Below are 19,754 nucleotides of genomic sequence, written 5' to 3' on the forward strand. Positions count from 1 at the left end.
ATGGCTTAGTCTCATGTCACCTGCCTCTCTAGGTGGATGTCCTTTTACCTTGTGGCTGTGCAAAAGGGGGGTGCAAAATTACCTCATTTTGGAGGAGAGGGAGATATTAGCTTGGAAGTTAGGATGGTCTCGTCTCTCTTAAATTGAGACTTTTGTTGAGAGACCCTGTACTTTCTATGTTGAGAAGATGTGCCCTGTGAATGGCACCCTTTAAGGAACTTGAGCAGGGACTTGAGATTGTTTCTCACTTTGAGTTGCACACAAGTGGGAACTGAACTGGGTGCTGCTGCATTTTTTACTGGATTTTTTAACGTATTTTAAAGGGAATTATTTTTTATTTTCTTTGGGGAAGTGGGAAAAAAGCAAGACTTAACTTTATCTGGTATCCTAAAGCAGACAGGTTTAAAGATATTTTATTTGTGTCTGGTTTTTTTTTTTAATAGGTTTGTATTTTAAAATATATGAAAACAAATAAATAAGAGACTAAATGGAAAATGGGTAGTGAGCTACCCCCCTTCTCTACCACCATCTCCTTGTGAATATTAATCAGGTGCCATTCTTTGAGTATATTTGATTGCTGGTGTAAGACACTCAAAATGACACATTTCCTGATAGGCAGGAAGCTCGTTGTCATGTCAACACTTGTGATTTATCTGCGTTTATTTGTGACAGGTTTTTATTCCTCTTCCCATTCTGTCACTCAGCAGCAGCAAATTATTCCCTTTTTGGAAGGATAAGAATATCCAGGCGACTGTGTGGGAGAACGTACTAGAGGGAATGAGCTTCTAAAAATACAACTCCTGACCTCTCCTCCTTGTTCTGCCTAATTTTAGAGCTACCTCAAAGAGCAAGTCACTGCTGTTGATCTCTTTGGATAGCATGGCAGCACTTAAGACTATCTTGTTTTCTGAGGAGTTGCTTTTATCCACTGCAAGGTTGTCCTAGGTTCCACACTGAGGAGCTAAATAGCAGCTCTGGGCCAAGTGTGTGTATATCAATTGATGAAGAACTTTAATTTATGCCAGCTGAAAGTCTGACCTCTCTGCTGCTGCTGGTGGTATTTTATTCTGGGAGAAAGCACAGCTCCAATACTCTGGTTATTTGGCACTGTCTCCAGGTCAGGTGTTTTTCACCATGCACTTTAATCACCACTCTGAGCTGGCACCAGCAACATTTTCTGCCGCTTTAGCATCCTCAGTGGGACTGTGATTTCATTACTGCAGCAGACCTGTGCGACTGCTCTGACTCAGCCAGGTAGCCCTTATTAACCTGGAATCCCTGGAGCATCAACCCAGAACCAGGTCTGCAGCCTTCAAACAGGGGCCTTCAGTCACTGGGTGGTTGGGCATGGACCTTTATCAGATTAAAGCTTGGTTGTAGTTTGTGATGTTTTTAGACAAAATATTTTAGAAATTATTAGTCTAATTATTAATGCCTCTGACTTGCATTCTTTTTGCATTTTTAAGAGTGTTGGTGAGACAAGACTGTAAAAGAGGAAACTACCAGTCTGTGAATCTTGTTTTAGCATCTGGGAAGGCAGCTGGCTGAATCTTGGAGGATTTCAATTGTGCCCCTCCAGAGCTTTCCGCTGCCCCACATTTTGCTGTCACTGGAAGGACACAGACTAAGGACAAGGCAGATTCTTTTGGGATGGAGAATCCTGTAAGCAGCTTTTCTGGGATAGTGACTGTCTTTTTAAACTTCTCTTTTATCATTTTGGGCTCAATTTGACAAGATCCATGTTAGAAGGTTCTGTTGTGATCTAAAATCACTGCACCAGGCTCACCCCAGCCCTTATTAACTTGCTGTTTACTTCATTGATGGTCTGTCCTCACCCTTTGTAGAAAAGCAAAGAAGCATTTGAATCAGGGAAGCCTGTAGAAGTGCCACACTGCAAAAGATATGACCCTTTTTATCACTCCAGCTGTCATCCTAGTAGTATTTTCATTTTCTCCCTGATTTACAGTTTTCAGAAGAGCAGTTGAAAAGCAGAGATGGCATATTTAGATTACACACATCCAGAAACACAGTACCTTCATTGTTCTGTTTCATGAGGCCCTTTCTTAGCCTGAGTGAAATAATGCTTAACCCCCTACAACCCCTCTCAACTTGCTGGAAGTGAGCACGTCTCTCTTATTCTAAGTTTCTGTATGTGTGCCTTTTCCTTCTGTTGTCTTCATGTTCTTCTCCCAGTCCTGTTCCTCCTCTCAAGCAACACCAAGGCCTGACAAGATCTCATTAGTGTGATGCTCTTCTCATCTTCTCTCTAGACAGAAGCATTTGATGCTTCTTGCAGTGCATATAACTGCTGTTGGGACTCTTCAGCTATTTCATGTCCATGGCATTTTCATTCCTAGCCTATGCTGGCTATAAAGATTTAATTTTGGGAGATGCTTGTCATTTTCACAGCAAAATAAGTTAAATAATAGTGTTGGTTTGGGCTTTTTTGCTTTTTTTTGTGTTTTACTACCACAGTTAAAATCAGTCAACAAGGCTAGGATGTTTCAGAGGGAAGACTGGGATATGATTTCTGGAAGGGTATTGGAGTTGGTAATTTCTACCTGGGTGGCTTCTTCTGCTCTATATGGTTTCATCATCAGCTTTCTGATGCACTTATGGTTGGTACCCTTCATTTATGGTTTGAGCTTCAGTCTCCTGAGGGATGTCTGCACAATAGGGAAGGGAATGGCAAAGTGTCGAAGTGTGATGAATTCCTAACTTCAGAGAGCAGTTACAGTGTCAAAGGCTGGAGGCAGATCATGAAATAACATCTGCCTAGTTGGAGATGAGAACTTCTTTTGAGCTGCTGATGGTGTTTACAGCCAAGTGGCTCCTACCTGGGAACTCATGTGTCCATGTTCTCCCATTGCAGACACCCACTATTTGACCTGTCGGATCCAGGAGTGCTCCGAGACCAAAAGGAGTGGGCCCTTCTCGCGCTCCATTGATGTCAGCTCCCTTGTTGTGCAGGATGAATACATCTTCATCCAGGTACGTTGCCTTTGTACAACAGGGACATGAATTCTGCCTGCACAAGGAATTTTTTCTGTGCAAGGGAGGAGGCATAGTCTTAGGATAAGCACATGGAACCACAGTTCATAAGAGCTGGGAGTCCATCCCGTTGGCTCTGCAGTCTGACACAAAGCACTTGATCTCTCTGCTCATCACATGTCTTGAATCTTACATATTTTTAAAGTTTGTTCATTAAGGGTCCATGGATTTCACAACTGTGTGGCTACTTGTAAAATACAAAGGAGCTAAAAATGAGTTGGGCAGAACAGAGAAGAACAAAGGAAAGGTGTGAATGATTGTTTTAACAACTGGAAAGGTTTATGCTGATTTGACAGTCAAGTAATGCTAGCAGAGTGAACCAAAATTTGCAGTAGGAGGTAAAAGAGCAGAAAGATTGAGAAAAGATGTTACAGGGCAACTTCAAAGTGAAAGATGGCTGTAAATTTGTCAGTTGGTGATGATTTTGGAGATGAGGAGAAAGTGACAGAAATCGAATGAGAAACTACATGTTTTTGAGATTTTTTGAGAATACATGGGCTGGATGGAACAGGGCCATCTCTCAAAATTTTGTGTCTGTGGAAGACTGAGAATGAATAGTACAGTCTGGAAGAACACTTCCTGAAGATGTGCCATTTGGTTAAAAACTGAGAGCCAGGCTGTGGTGATTCCAGATCGTGGGAAGCTCAGGAGACACAGAGATTACAGACATGGTGATGTTAACTGCTTGTCACCAGTGCTGAAGCAGGGGGAACAAAATGAGATGAGGATTGGATTCAGGTGGTACAAAAAAGACACACACTTCCCTTTTTGAGTGAGACTGGGTCACAGTAAGTTCCTATTTTATTCCTTTTAGGGAGCATTTTTCTTGACTGTATCCGAATTATGAGAAAGTCTTGCTCTGTTTATTGTAAAACTTTCTTATAAATGGGAAGACTGATAATTCTGTGCTGGGATTAGGTGGAGGACTGGATCCCTATGGCCTGGGAGGACATACATGTGGGAGTATGAAAACAGCATGCATTTGAGTAACATTGGCAGAATTCTGAGAGTGGGGGAGTCTGCTGCTCTGGAGATGACCTACTGCCATGGGAGCTACAGCTCCCCTGAATCCCCCATGAAACCCAGCCTGCTACTGCTTCCTTTGGCATGGGGGACACCCACTGCTAGAAAACACTGTGAATGCAGTTTTTGCAACTTAGTAAGTCATGATTTGACTAAAGGCAACAGCTTTCTGATCGATAAATGCTCTGTTCTCCAAGGGGTATTTTAGAGAGACTCTCTTAATGTGGTGGTTTATGTCTGTGGCTAAAGGTGTTGTGGAACATCCAGTTCTTTAAGCATGAAGCCTTACAGACATTTCTGACTCTACAGCTCTCACTTGTGTTAAAACAAGGCCACTCTGTTTAGAATCTTGATCTCACAGCAACGACATGGGCCTGATGCGTGTGTTCCTCTGCCTCAAATCAGCAGTGAGCAGCTCAGGCTATTAGCTGCTAAATGCTTCAAGTTAAAAAAAAGTGTGTGTATGTATACAAACACATGCATGTATGTATATGTAATACTCAAGTGCCTTGACTATTCTTAGCAAGGTTTTATTATAGCTTAATGGGTGTTTGACTTGAAAATCACATCCCCACGCTTCAAAAAGCTGTTAAATATACACACAGAACGTTGCTTCTGCTTTGGGCAGGAGACTCTCCATTCCCAGGCTGTCTCTCCCTTTCCCTGCTTTTTGTATCACACTGGCAGGTTTCTGCCTGTCCAGCAGCCAGTTGTAAGTGGCTGCAGACGCTGGGCAGGGATTGAGTCCATGCAGTGCTGGAGTGACACGCAGGCACTTCAGATTCACAGCACACTCTGAGCTGAAGGTGTGCTAAATCCACCGTGTCCAGCACATGGTCAATGGATTATGCAGAGTGTTAGCTTGGTACATATGTAGGAGTTCTGATATGTCCTGGATGTTATTAGTCTCACAAACCTTGTGATGTTGCTGCCTATTATGGGATGTGTCAGACTGACTGTTTGCAGTGTCTCGCATGTATTGTTCAGTCTGGATAATCTTGGACAGAAGTGTGGGAGCCAGGTCTTCAGATTTTTAAATATTAGACAGAAATGAATAAATAAATATCAAATTAAATGTTAAGAACCTGGTGAGGTTTAATAGCTGCATAAAGGGTTGGTGCATGAGTTCTGATATGTCTGTTCTGGAACAAATCAGAATTAATGTCTTGGAGTGGAGAGAGGAACTTGTTTCTTTTAACTTTTGTCATTAAACCAGCAGATTTTTTAGTCTAAATCGGTAGTCAGTGCTCCTCTAAAGTGAGTGGAGAGATCAAAACTTTCAGGGTCAATTTATCTCCTATTTCACCTATTTCAGCATGAGATAGGTTTCTCTTTGAATATGCCTTTCTCTTTAATATTAGAAGGTACCAAAGTAGAGCTTAGTGAAGACCCCGAATTTTGTGACAGCTAAAGTTAGGGAGGATGAACTCCAGCTATTGCTATCGATGTTTCAGGTTATCTGCATACAGTTATTTACTAGTGAATATCCATTTTAACCAAGTTGATGAACAGGCCTGTAGTGTAAGATTGCTGGGAAACATTAACCTGTGTAACTGTGCACTCGAAGCAAACGTGATACGGTGATCCATAATGGTTAGGGGAAAGAAGAACACAGAAGATATGATAATGCCATTATAAATCAATGATTCCTGTTGTGCAGCACTTCTGAAAGGATCTTGCAGAATTACAGTACGAAGAAAGAAAATGAGAATTATCTTATGCTTGAAAATTTCTTCTCTGTTGAAGAGAGTTTTAAAAGACTGGCACTGGTTACCAGGCAAAAGAGATAAATAACATAGCCCATGAGGAAAGATGTAAAAGGTAATGTGGAAGGAAGAAAGAAATAGTTACTAAGAGAGAGTAGGAAGAATTCTAATGAATAAAACGGTAGGACATCACTCTGAATTTATTGACTGACTTTCTGTTCGATTGATCAATAGTTATTTAAGGATGCCTAGCATGCCACTAAGATTGGATTGGATAATCCTGCATAAATTGATACTTTAAGAGGAAATCTTACCCTCTCTTGCATGTGTAAGTTTTCATTCAGTTCACAGTATGCTCTGGTGTAACCAGGAGTCAATATCATCATCTTCTTTCATGATTAATACTTAAAATTCATATAACTTGCAAAAAAGGTCGTTTATTTGTGATAAAACCTTGGAACATATCTGGACTTATTTACTATAGCCAAAAAGGAGCTAATTTGATGATAAATTTGCCATTTAATATCTGTGTCAGTGGTGTTCAATTACATAACTGTGCTCTAGTGAGTACTCATTCAGTATCACTTTCCAAACTCAGGTGCAGACATAACCTGCAACTGCCTAGAAGATTTGGTTCCTGACAATTACCTGAAATGCTACAGTATTTTCATGTGCAGAGCCTACATTATAAGACACAGGGATCAGGGATAGTCTTTTGGTTTATGTCTGAGTATAGAGTACTGATACTTTGGAGAATTAATATGTTAAAAAATAAATTACAGAGGGAATTCTGGGAAAGGTATTTTTCAAGCAGGTCTTGTATCATTATTTCTAGTGGAATTGCTCAGGTTGCTGAAAAGTGTTGAAAATTAAATAGGCTTTAATTAAAATGGTGACTATTTTTCAGGAAATTCTATTTTGACTGAGACAGCATTGTTTGGAGAACACCTTTTTTATTTTCCTTTAAGTAAAAAAATAATGTCAATGCTACTTGGTTTTTTAAAGAGAAGAGGAGGAATAATTCGTGTATGTTTCCTTGTCAACAGATCAAAATTTCCCACTAAAAATGCAGGAAAGCACGAGCAAATGTCACCACTTACTGCAGGCAGTGAGGAGAGTCTGGGCCACATAAGTCCCAGTACACTATTGCTTGTTTGTGGTGGTCTGAGAAGTCCTGGGGGTATGAATTCGTGCATTTGCTGGGAATCAGCTTTGCTCTGGGACAGTGCTTTTTGCAGAGAGCAGCATTCTTGTGGGCAGACCTGTAGGTGCCATAGACAGCTGAGTATTGCCAAGTTAAAGTAGCTGTTGCTGGTTGCCCAAAGGTTATGTGCAAGCATCTCGGGTGCAATGGCTCCGTGGTTTTTCTGGGTGGCCAGAGTCCCACCCTGGATGAGCCTGGCCACTGTTGGAGAGGGATGACATTCCCAGTGCAGAGCTGTGTGAGGACTGTTTTCACACAGAAGCCTAGGTATCAGGAGAGGGACAAACAGTGATGAAACTCTTCAGAATGTGTGACGTGAAGCCTGCTGGCACTACTACTGTTATAGTGCTGGTGACCTAAGGACATCAGTGGGACAAAGTTTACAGGGAGACGCACTGTTTTTTATGAGTAGGAACTGATAGAGTTAGGAAAGGGACAGATAAGATTTTGGGCATACTCACAAGATCCTAAGGGACTTGAGGAAGGATTTGGTCTCTGAAAATTGTTCTTTCTTTTTTTTCCCCAGCTGTAGATGTGGGTCTCATATTTCCCTCCCCCTATAAATCTTGCTGTGTTGTGTAAACCCTTCGGTGGGTGGCTTTCCCCCCAGAGATCATACCAGTCTAGTCCAGCATGCAGTTATCACTGTCCGTATTCCTCTCTTATGCTTCTGTCTCTGTCAGCATTTGGAGACCCTCAGGGTTACGTTGGCCTTTTTGATTTGAGCTGGCTGTAAGTCAGTGCAGAGATGTGTGGATGGGTGATCAATACCTGTCTTGGTTGTTTTTATGTCTTTATTTTTTTCCAGGATGCTGCAGACTCTGCTATCCCAGCAGAGAGCAGCTGAAGTTGATCTGAATTGTAGCTCAGACTTTCAGTACTTTCCATACCAGTGACAATGCTACTGGGTACAGAAGACTCCTCAGATTTAGCAGCTGATACCTGGTTTGGGTTTGGGGGTGATGCAGGCCAAACAAATGCCTTTGGAGATGCGCCCTGTCTGATTTCTCTTTGACTGGTGGTCTCACAAGGACAAGGAACGATCCCTGTAAACTTTGTTTGAAAAGGATTGGCCTTTGGCTTTAGATCCTGGTCCATTTCCACTTTAAATGGGGAGTGCTTTGCACCATTAACCAGAAAGGCATGCTGAGAGGCAGTACCTTATCATTTTCCAAGGCCTTTAAAGAGTGGGAACATGGGTACCACTTCCCCTTTCCATCCTATGGCATAATTTATCAAGGTGTTTAGCTGCAGGCTGAAACACAAGAGTGTCTTGTCTCTCACCTGGCCCCTGCTGCTACTTCTCCTGGGAACCTTTCTTGTCTTCTTTCTTTGCCATTTCATTTGTGATTCAGTCTCCTGGGAACCGCACATCTTCCTCTTGACTCCATATTCCTTCAGGTTGTCCTGGGACATACGAAGGTTCCATGTTCAAAAAGCTAAGTTGCTCTCTTGGTGGCCCTTTGTTTTGAGGTTGATGTGATGAAGCTAGAAAGGAGTGTGAGGGCAGCTGGGAAGAGAGAGAGGGTCTTGGCTGTGGTTTAAAATCCTCCTGAATGTGATGGGGTCTGTGGTATTGCCATTTAGAGCAAGAGATGTGGTTACTCACAACTTGCTCATGCAGCAGTGTAGAAGCAGCTGCAGTTCTTGTAGGAACTGTAGGAATTACATGTGGAAAGTGAAAAGTTTAAGTCAAAATCCTCTTCTTTGATACTGGTCTTCTATCTGGCTCTTCTTCACCTTCTGAAGTAATTCTGAACTTAGAAGATTTCTGCCTAATTCAGGGAGTTGCACAGCAGGGCAGCACCTCAGCCTGTTCACTGGCTTGAGTGAGAAAGAAAAAACACAGAATTTCTCCAGAGGTTGTTGTGTGGTGCAGCTGAGTGGGAGTCTTAACAGTGCACATCTGAATAACTCCTCTGGCTCACAGGAGCAAACACTTCTGCCAAAATCTGTTGAACCAATTCAATCTTCTTTTACATCAGAAAAGTCTCCTTAAAACATGTGCAGATGTCAGTATTCACCCACAATCACTGATAACTTCTTACAAAACCTATGGATAATATTTCCTTTTTTGGATGCCTGATGTCTCATCAGAGTATGTACAAAAATTTCAGCTGAAGTAATTTAATGCAAAATGGCACTTACAGACTTTCTTTATATCTGAATCAAATTCTGGTTTTATCAGGATGGATATAGTTATGATAACATTTTTTTTCCCCTAGCCTCAGTTAAAAAAAAAAAAAAAAATTATTTATAACGTTAGAATCCAGGTGGGGGGGACATTTCTCTTTGGGGTGTTATAGAGGGGGAAAAAATTTCCTGGTTCTAGAAGCTATCTATATTTAAGCTCAGCTCAGAGAAGTAGTTTAATAATATGGTTGTAACTATGGTTGTAACTATGATTGTTTAGGAACACTTGGAAGTGCTTATGTTTAGTAGGACATGAGTGTATGTTTCAAGTTTATTGAGTATTTAAGGATAGGCTAAATGAGCATATTTGCTGAATTGAAGTCATTTATCAGGTGAGAAGACTTCAACCAACAGCCACAGCTGAGCTTATGCTAATTCATAGGGAATCCTGACCTCAGTTATCAAGTTATCAATTTAAAAACTTAAATAAGAATAAGTGCTAAATTTCCCCAGGAATAAAAGGGTTTTTATTTAATTTTTTTTTATTAACATGAGACTTCTCGGCAGTGAAACAGGATAGAGGGGAGAACTTAAACATTTATTTCCCAGTGTAGAGCCTTCTCTTTATTTTCATAGAAACTAAATACACCATGTTCAAATATAAATTTCTTTCCTCCATTTTTTCCTCCATTAACTGGGAGCCAAAGGTCTTAACAGAAATCAATCCATGCAATTTATTTTTAACTTCACCCTGCTTAGCTACGATTGATTTTTATCTTTGCGATCGATGGTAGAGAAAACGGTTTGGCGGGACAATGGAGCACTCTCCAGCTTGTAGGGGTTGGTCTGTGAGTCTTTTATTGAAGGAATCATTAAAAGCTTATTATGAAACTAATAGGATGAAGACGTTTAAATGATGAACACGATTACACCTGTTTTACTGGTGAATAATGCCTGCTACAGCTGATCTCCTCTCCCTCCTATTTAAAATGCTGGACAGCACTCCAGTGGAGGAAATTAATCCATAGAGATGAAAGAAAGTGCATCCTACATGCTAGTTAAAAGCTCTTCTTAAAGCAAGACAGGCAATAAGTAGTTAGCTACTTTCCTATTCACTGCTGGGTGCTTTTCATCCATTTCTAGCACAGTTTTGTCTTTTCTGTGCCAAATATCACATTTGGAACTTGAGCCTAAACATCTCTTGATAAAAAACCCTATTAACATTTTCCTTTATTTATTTATTTTTTTTTTATTGATTTCCTTTCTAGGGCTTTTTGTGCTGTACTTTCTTTTATCACTCTCTCCCCTCCCCTCACGTTGTCTGATTGATCAGCTGAAGATGTAAAGTATTGCCTTGGCAAACTCATATGTTTCCTCTGAAATCAAAGAGAGATTTAATGTGTACAATTATGCTCTTCTCAAGTTGGTTTCTGTGTGGGTAATGTGCATCTGCAGCTCTGATGTGGCTTGTGTTTTGGTGTAACTGTGGCACATTTTCGGCAGGAGCTGCTTTTAAAACAAATGCAATACTTTCACTCAGGATTACTCTGTCCTTTAGCTGTGTCACCTTTGCTCTGAGGGGAGAGGGAGGTGAACAAGGACTGGGCCAGTATAATAAATGCTCCTTTGTCATAGCAAATTTTCTGTGATGGATGAGATGCTCTAAAGAGTGTAATGTTTTCCAAGCCTGCTGAATTTACCGGGCAACTTGAGGGTGCTTTGTACACAGAAACCGCACAGCATGCTCCGGTATTTGTGTATTGTCCAATGACTGTGCAGAAGGCATGATATTACTGAAAATCACAGGGAAATAATTCAGACTGGATGGTACCTATCATGATGGGATTTATGCTGGGGCAGTGGAGAACCTCACTACACAGAAATATCTGGAAGATTGCTTTTCCTCGCCATGGTGGGCAATCAAGAAGGAAGAACATTACACTAGGTTAATGTTCGCCCTCATCTTCTGAACCTCTTGTGACTGGAATTGTGGTTAGACCTGGGAGACGAGGCACAACTTTTCAATCCTCATACTCACAAATCTGTGCAAGGCCTAGGCAGGGCTGTCTCTGAAGAACCCCAAAATCCCTTGCTAAGGGTGTCAGTGGAGCAGCCTGCTTGCTGAACTTGTCATAACTCTTCTGGGCTTTAATCCACATTTTGATTTGGGGGATTTTATGCCCACAAGAAGGAGAAAGGGAACCTAAATGAGGAGGATGCCAGGGCTCCCTATGGAGCTGGAGAACACGGATCCAGGAGGCTGCTACAATAGAATGTTCCTGAACTTTTGAGTCCTACCAGCTCATTTTATGTTGCTAGAAAGGAGGGGTACTCCACAAGCAGAGGAATCACCTCGGAAAACAAGTGAGGTGTTTGTTGAAAATAACATCAACTATATGCTATTAATGACTTACTTTCAACAAGAAGTTAAAAATGTGGTTCTGCAAGCTTTTTGCTCACTTTTCTGCAAGTTCTTTGAGCAGCAGGAGGCAGATGGAGTCCTGCTTAGCCCAGGGGCATTTCTGAGATTTAGTAATTTCATGTTTGTTATATCAATACCTGCCTTACATTGGAAATTATGAGTCCCAATATCAGCCAGCCAGGAAGATGATAATGAAGCCTGATGCACAGTGATCTAGAGTTCCTGACATCATCTAGGGCATCTTTGTAGTCTGGGACCTCTTAACTCTTTCTGCTTGCCTTCAAAACTCTTTAGATATCACAGGTGTTTTTGCCTAAGAGGAACGTCAATCTAAAAAAAAAAAACCACCAAAAAAGAAGCAAAACCTGCCCTTAAAGAATCATATCCAATCATTAACATGAGAAATGGCTTTGTGTGTTCCTAGACATGTCACAGAAATTATGGAGATAAATAGATTCCATGAGAAACTTTATCTAATTCTCTGCAGTCTTGTGAGCGTATTTGCTTTCTTGTATGTTTGATGCACTCTGTCTCACTACAGGTCGGGAGGGGGAATGAGCCAACATATTCAGACTCTGAGGGCTTTTAAAGAGAAATTTCTCATGTTTCTCTTCTTAAGTGCCAGCTGATATAAGTTAGATGAGACTTTGTCTTGATACAATATGTGGAAGTATAAAACAAAAGTAGTAGCTCATGATTGGAGGGAGGAAGGAAGAACACAGGTTAGGAAGGACAGATGTGCTTGATGGCAAACACATTTGTCCATAGGAATCATTTCCACTGGCCAGAAGCCCAATTGAACACATAAAGTAGAAATCCAGAAAAACAGATTAATGATCCAGTCATTAGCGATGGAGGAGGAAAAAGACAAACCCAGCTAATTCTGTACTGAGCATGACAGATGAGCTCACAGCAAATAATTGGGTGACATTCATCAAATGTGAACTGAAAGGAGGCATTGGAGGGCAAAATGCTGCCATAATCTCTGGGATTTACAGTGTTGGAGCATTTGCTCATAGGAAAAGGAAAAGTTCATCAAAATAAATTAAGTTGGGCCTTCCAAAATTCATTCTGTATCACAGTGCTTGCCAAAACTTTATTGGAGGCTTGATCATTTTTTTGGAGCTGTTATAACTGTGCATGTAAATCATGCAAAGATGAGATCCTGGCTGGGAAAAGCTTACATAGCTCCTGCCAGCAGAATTGTGGGTGGCTTCATATTATCTGGCTCAGGAAGACCACAAACCTCAAAGATTTCTATTTCTAAACCCTTGTCAAGGTGACCTAGTCCAGGTGGAAGCCTGGAAGGGAGTTTAACTATTGCATACTGAACTTTTAACAGTGTTTTAATCCTGAATTTCTGCATTAAAAACGAGACAGACAAACAAACAATTAATACAAACAAACCTCTCCAGGTACCAGTTTTCAGTGGGATAAAGTGAAAAAAAACTGTGTAAAACCTTTTGAGTGTGGAAAACTTGTAGTAGATCCCGTTGTGGCTCAGAAAGTGGAATTTGATCACTCCTTGATATTTTTGCCACTCTATGTTCACTGGATTAACTACAAGATTGTTGGACTGTTCCTAATCTTAATTGGTCATCACAGCATTTACAAAGTACGTAAATATTCATGTCCTCATCTACAAGTTGAAAACCATCTCAGCCCATCAGAAGAAGTGGATATTGAACCCAAGGTCTTTACCAAGTAGTCATTGGACACATTCAGTTCATGTGACAGTTGAAAATTTGGATTTTCCAGTGGAGGTCATAAATATTAAAAGAGAAGAGGGGATATTTAAATATTCCCTGTGCTATTTAGACAACATGACCTAGAAGTGTGGGATCCTTTGAGCAATGCTTGTAGAGCTGAGAGAGATAAAATTACTGCAAACATTAATTTTTGCCTTTGAGCTGGACTCAATATGAATCAACTGCACAGTCTGTTCTCTCCTGTGAAAATCTTAGTTTGATGTGGATGTATTAGACGGGAAATTTATCCTTCAGAAGTAGAACTCACTGACTTTGTTCAGCCTGCGGAAGAGACGGCTGTGGGAAGACATTAGGGCACCTTCCAGTAGCTAAAGGGGCTACAAGAGAGCTGGAGGGGGACTTTGGACAAGGAGGAATGGTGTTGAACTGAAAGAGAACAAGGAAGAACTGGATGGTTTTTAAGGTCCCAACCCAGACCATTGTGTGATTCTATGATCCTCACAGCTGGAGAGCAGGACCTGAAATGCTCACTGCTGTGCCAGTCCCCAGTGCACTTTGCATGAAGTGAGAGTCCAGTGACTGCTGTTCTCTCCCTGTCTCTTCCACTGGCTTGTTCTGGGTCCGTAGGCAAGCTGCTTTAGATATTCATGTTTGTGTTTACCCGTGGCTTTAGCTAAAGGTTATCTGCAGAGAGTTTATTAGATATGATATATAGGTCATTCTGATGACCTTATGTTGTGTGTGCTATAATATATATAGTTGTTTTTGGTTTTTTTTTCTCTTGAGGGTTCTAAGTACAGTTATGATGACATTACAAGTAGAAATGAAAGAAAATCAGAAGGAGAAGTCTTAGTGTAGAAGCTGGTCCTATTTCTAAACCTTCCTTTCTTTCCAGTTTTTCAAACTGTCAATGGAAAAGCCTTGCGTTGATTAGATGTCAAATTTCATGACCAATAATAGGATGTCCTTCGAATGACAGCTTCTCTAGGGAAGAAAGCCACTATCTAGAGGTGATATCATTGCTGAGAATACAATTGATGCTGTAGCAATGTTCTCTATAAGCTCATTCTCAAATATCACTGCCAGATAAAGTAAGTATATCTAGGAGAGAATCTAGGGCCTTTCTCTTAGCTTTATTGGAAACTTAAGAAGCCAACAAGTGACATTCCATATAATAGACAAGTGCTGTGTCCATTATTTTATCTTAAGACCTGCGAGACTGCCCAACAGCAGAATGTAGGAAATTCACTGATGTAAGCCTTATTTTAGCCAGGTCTGAGACGGTTCCAGAAAGAACACCTACAGCAAGAGTGAGTGAGTCTTGACGGGTTTTAAATCCCATATTTTACAAATTATCAGTGCTAGAACTCGTTGATGCATGGCATTTTTGCATAGGCTTTAGTTCATTCAGCCCATAAAACTGCAGATTTGGATGTCTATCAGTTCCCCCCACACACATCCTTTTTCAGAGAGCGTGATTTTAGAGAAACCAGTTTCATAGTGACAAAGGGCATCTAAGAGCTTAGCTCCAGCTTTCCAAGAGCACATTTACTGTTGGCATTAAATGGTGCTAGTGTGGATCTCTGGCGTTAGTCACTGTGAAAGGTTGTTGGAAGACAATCCTGGCCTCAAAGGACTTAACAGTGCAGACAAGGCTGAGAAGCAGCAGAGAAAAGAGGGATTATCTCCTACTTACAGGGGAGGAACAGAAGCACACAGAGACTTTAAATTACTTGCCCAAGGTAATTGAGTTGGACCATGTGATGAAACCAGATCCTCCTCTTCCTCCCACTCAGCACCTTTTTTCCTGAGATGTTAAAATCACACTGGATTTGAATCATAAGAGACAAAATGGAAAGTTCAATAGCACAGCTTAAGTAAATAATACTCCATCCTTCTCAAATCTGGGATTTCTTTGGAGTTACCCAGAGGCTTTTAGGGACAGCTATGCCTGTCATAAAAAAAGATATCTGAAAGAAAGTTAGGCACTTTTAAAGGTGTCATCACAGAGTGTCTCAGAAGGGTCATCACTCACTTTGTTTGGTGTTTCCATAGGTGACAACTGGTGGAAGAGCAACTTACTATGTGTCGTACAGACGGGAGCCTTTTGCACAGATTAAATTACCCAAATACTCCCTTCCTAAGGTGAGTCTGCCATGTGTGAACATAGACATGTAGTATCTTGGGCAGCCAACTAAGTGAGGTTTGATAAGGTGAAGTGCCAGGTCCTTCACTTGGGTCACAACAACTCCACACAGTGCTACAGGCTGGGGACAGAGTGGCTGGAAAGTGGCCCAGTGGAAAAGGACCTGGGGGTACTGGTTGACAGTTCCTGAGGTGGCCAAGAAGGCAAATGGTATCTTTGTCTGTATCAAGAATATAGTTGCCACCAGGACTAGGAAAGTGACCTGTTATAATACAGATTTGTTGGTGGTCCTGATTTAGAACTGGTGCATAGTATAAAATCAGGGGTACTTTTGTAATTTAAAAATCAGAAGTACTTTAAAGCTAGGTGTCATGGAAAAGTCTTCAAGCCATGTAAAGGAGGCTTGTTTATGCTGCCCTTAGTCACCAGAATATTTTTGCTGTACAGTAATAACTATCCTGTCATCTGCAGATTAATGAACTCTGCTGGAGTTGTACATATGTGAGGCTGGCACCAGGCTAATGCAATATTTCCACTGCAAGTGGTGAAAACAGATTGAAGTCGTTGGGTGTTTTGCTTTATTTTCACACTGTTGGAATAGGTTGGGTACCTCCTTAATCTTTAAGGAATTATAGCTGCTGGGCAAGAACAAACTTCCTGATTTAGTCTTCCTTCATTGAGGGAAATGGCAAATCTCCCACTGATTGTACTCACTGGGATAGAATTAGGCTCTCAAATGGTTTTTCTCCCCATCCCATGCCAATAGGATATGTTAGGTCTATTAGAAATAGCCCCATTTAATCAATCCCAACTTTTCATCTAGATACCTCACACAAAAGATTAAGATGCCTCCTAGGCAGGATGAGGATATTGAGCTGATCTTCCCCCAGATATTCTTTCCTGAAATCAGGTCACTCCATCCTTTGGGAGACTTCCAGAATTATGATTTCTTGATGCAGAAACAGTGCAAGGAATTAATCAAGGCCCCTTGGCACTCTAGGGAAAGTTTAAATAGATACAAATAGATAAATGGAGTCTCATATAAAAACCACAGTCATTTTGCTTCTAGCTGAACCTGTGTCAGTTTGTTCAACAATGGTAGTAAGGATGAAGTGCTTCAACACTCATCACCACCCTGAAAGTAATTTCCATGAACCTGTTTTAAAACAATACTGAGAAAATGCACTGTCAAATCTCTCTGATATTAAGACTAAATGGGGAAACCCTTGCTAGACTTTTTGTGTCTTGGGCAGCAGCAGAAATCCAGCGAAGGTTAGTGGGTGGATTATTTGATAGCCTGTATATTGTGGGATAACTGATCTCAGATAAACTCTCAATAGGAAAGTGTGCTATTAAAAATCCCTGTCAGCAGTAGCTCAGACTGATACCTATGCCTCACCTTCAAATAAATGTGAACTCCAAGGTTTTTTGAAACCATCCTCTGCCAGTTGGAAGCACAAGCCCATTAGTTCAGCATGTGAATGAAAATTATCACTGCTTTTAGCCTGGTGCCATATGATGCTTAGTGGCTGTGAAGACTCCATGCTCCAAGGCTGTGAATCTTCCATGAGTGATAAAACCGACTTTCAAATTTATAAATAAAAAATGAAACTGGATGAAATTCCTTGAAGGTACCAAAAATGAAGAAAGCAAAAACCCTTTGCCTGGGGTGTGATTATTAAAAAAATGAAATGCAGAAAAGTCACAATGCTGGTAATTTATTGGCTTGCTCTAACAGAAAGTTGTTAAACATACCTATAATTCATGCTCCATCTCCATTCTTTCATAATTCATGGTAATTACTACATGTCCCGAAGGGCAAAGAAATACAGAGATCCTCAGTAACAGGCCTTTTGTCTTCTTTTAACAGGACATGCATATTATCAGCACAGATGAGAATCAGGTCTTTGCAGCTGTTCAAGAGTGGAACCAGAATGATACATATAACCTGTACATCTCAGACACCCGAGGGGTCTACTTCACCCTGGCCTTGGAAAATGTGAAAAGCAGCCGCGGACTGGAGGGGAATATCGTCATTGACCTTTATGAGGTATGTAGTAAAGGGCACCCTACAAAGAGCAGCAACTGCCTGCTAGTTCAAGCAAGTGTAAATCTCTTACCAACCTCCCAGGATTTTCATTTGTTTTGGGATCAGCCCTGTGGCGTTTCCTGGATTTGATGATGAGACTCAAGTGAGAATAGATGTAGTGCATTCTGTTATGGGTACAACAACTGGTTGGGTTCAAGTCAGTGTCTAGTTAGCTGTGTGTCATTTCCAAAAGAGAAAACCACTATCCTTCTCACCGTAGTGTGGATATCCATAGAAGGACTAAACATACCTTTTCTTTCCCCTTGGACATCTAGAGACACCTGCTCGCAGGCAGGGAATCTGGACTGCGCCTTAGTGAGCACTGAACAGTTTGTGAACTATAACCAAACATTTGTAGGTGCCACTTGCCCAGAGATGACAGATGGATAACTTCTACCCCAAACTATCTTTCATTCTCATGCTTCTGCCAGGCCTGTCAGCCTTGGCCAGCAGCAGTCCATTCAGAGCAGTTCCAGTTCCTGGTTTCTTCAGAGCATTCTGGTTTTGGTGTGTTATTACTTGTTGGATGGAAGATCTCAGTGCTCAGTGCTTTGCCAGCAGCTAACAACTGATCTGTAATACTAATAGAAATGGTTGCAGGCTGATTTCTGCTGTTACACAGAGAAATGTTCTTGCAGCTACATGCGGAACTTAGGACTGTACATTTATTTATTTCAGCCAGAATAATGCTTATTTAACAACATAATCAATTTGTTTATAAAAATCAAGATAGCTTAAGTCAATGAGGGAAAATTCACAAATAACACATTGATCAGTATGAAGGACAGGGTTTATGTTTTTTTTTCACCTGGTTAAATATATTTTCCTGCCTCTGAAAAAGTATATTTCTTTGCTGTGATGAACCAGCTAAAACAAACATGCTTTGTCTCCCATTCCTGGGCAAACCTGTGTATTCCCCAGTGGTTTATCATAGACTTTTCACTGTTAAATGCTAATAGATTTTCACAGGGTCATTTAAAGAGTAGTGTCACTCCAGGGGCTTTAGATAGAAGGATTTGCATTGTGACAGTTGCCAGGAAGTTGCAGATTTGCAGCAAGTTCCTTCTTCCTGTCTCACTTTCACAGCTGTGCAACAGAGACCAGACTCAACATGAAATCTTCTTGGGGATGTTTTGACAGGACCACATTCTGTTGGAATGGGTTCTGCTGACAAAAATCAAAACATTTGAAACAACTGGGTTGATTTTTTCAGAATTTGGGTGTGGAAGGAAGAGGGAGAAATCAAGTTTGCAAAACATCAGTGTCTCAGCATATTCAGGATTCCCATCTTTTGTGTTGATTTTTTTTTTTTCTGGTACACAGAAGGATCCCACACTGCTTCTGATGTGATGTGCTGTCTCCCCTGTTTTGACAATCTGTGGAGGCAGTGGGGCAGACCCCATCCTCAAGCTCACAGAACTCATGTGTGACCTGGTGCATGCTGCACCTTCAAGCCCATCATCAGCCTGTCTGCAAGAACTCAGTGAAATCCCAAAGTGGGCTGTTTCCTCAGGATTTGCTCTGTGACCATCCTTGTCTTTTTCTTCTAAGGAGAGAAAGTGTGGATACAAAAATGCTGCTAGCAAGGATTTTCTTGCTATTTTCTAAGTCTGTGAGAGACTTTTCTCTCTCACAGAAGAGGTAGCAGAGTTATGTAAACAACCAAGCCACCTGCAACCTTGAAAAGTCTTGTTTATAGTACAGTAGAAAAATATTTTGACAATGGATGTTTTAGGATTTTAACCAATCACCCCCAAGGGGTGGCTGTTCCTTTGTCCAATTAGACTACGATGAAAAAAGTCTATAAAAGAGTTTGTAAAATAATTAAATAGATCAATCTTGCTGCACAATTCCTGCCTGCTGGATCTTCTCTCCTCCTCCCTACGGCTGCGGGACACGGTGATATACCCTAGGGTATTTTTAATAAGAAACCACACGAGATCTTTCAGCTTTTCAACCATCATCAAGATGTGCCGTCAGTGCCATTCAGTGTTACAAGATTTGATTGAGATGGCTTCTTTGCTTTTACAGAGACCTCCCACTCCTCAGAGTGCTCAGATGGACATTGCTTCCAGCCTGTTCTTCCGATGTATTTTTTTCATCTCTCTCCCTTTTTCCTAGGTAGCAGGGATCAAAGGCATATTCCTGGCTAACAGGAAGATAGATGACCAAATCAAGACTTTCATTACCTACAACAAGGGCAGAGACTGGCGTTTGCTACAGGCACCAGACACCGATCTAAGAGGGGATCCTGTACTTTGCCAGCTGGTG

General features: G+C 41.1%; 1 protein-coding gene across 1 annotated transcript in view; it reads left to right on the forward strand.

The window, feature by feature from the left end:
- The window catches only part of SORCS3 (sortilin related VPS10 domain containing receptor 3), a 118,745-nt gene that overhangs the window by 37,753 nt on the left and 61,238 nt on the right, over positions 1 to 19,754 (forward strand). Inside the window, exons 6-9 of the mRNA XM_042018508.1 lie at positions 2,873 to 2,991; positions 15,304 to 15,393; positions 17,265 to 17,444; positions 19,605 to 19,751. Coding sequence (XP_041874442.1) covers positions 2,873 to 2,991; positions 15,304 to 15,393; positions 17,265 to 17,444; positions 19,605 to 19,751 — 536 coding nt within the window. The remainder of the gene's footprint in view (positions 1 to 2,872; positions 2,992 to 15,303; positions 15,394 to 17,264; positions 17,445 to 19,604; positions 19,752 to 19,754) is intronic.

Source organism: Corvus kubaryi, unplaced genomic scaffold, assembly GCF_017639235.1.
Source record: "Corvus kubaryi isolate FWS band 111438036 unplaced genomic scaffold, C.kubaryi_AGA036_p1.0 138, whole genome shotgun sequence".
NCBI classification, from domain to species: Eukaryota; Metazoa; Chordata; class Aves; order Passeriformes; family Corvidae; genus Corvus; species Corvus kubaryi.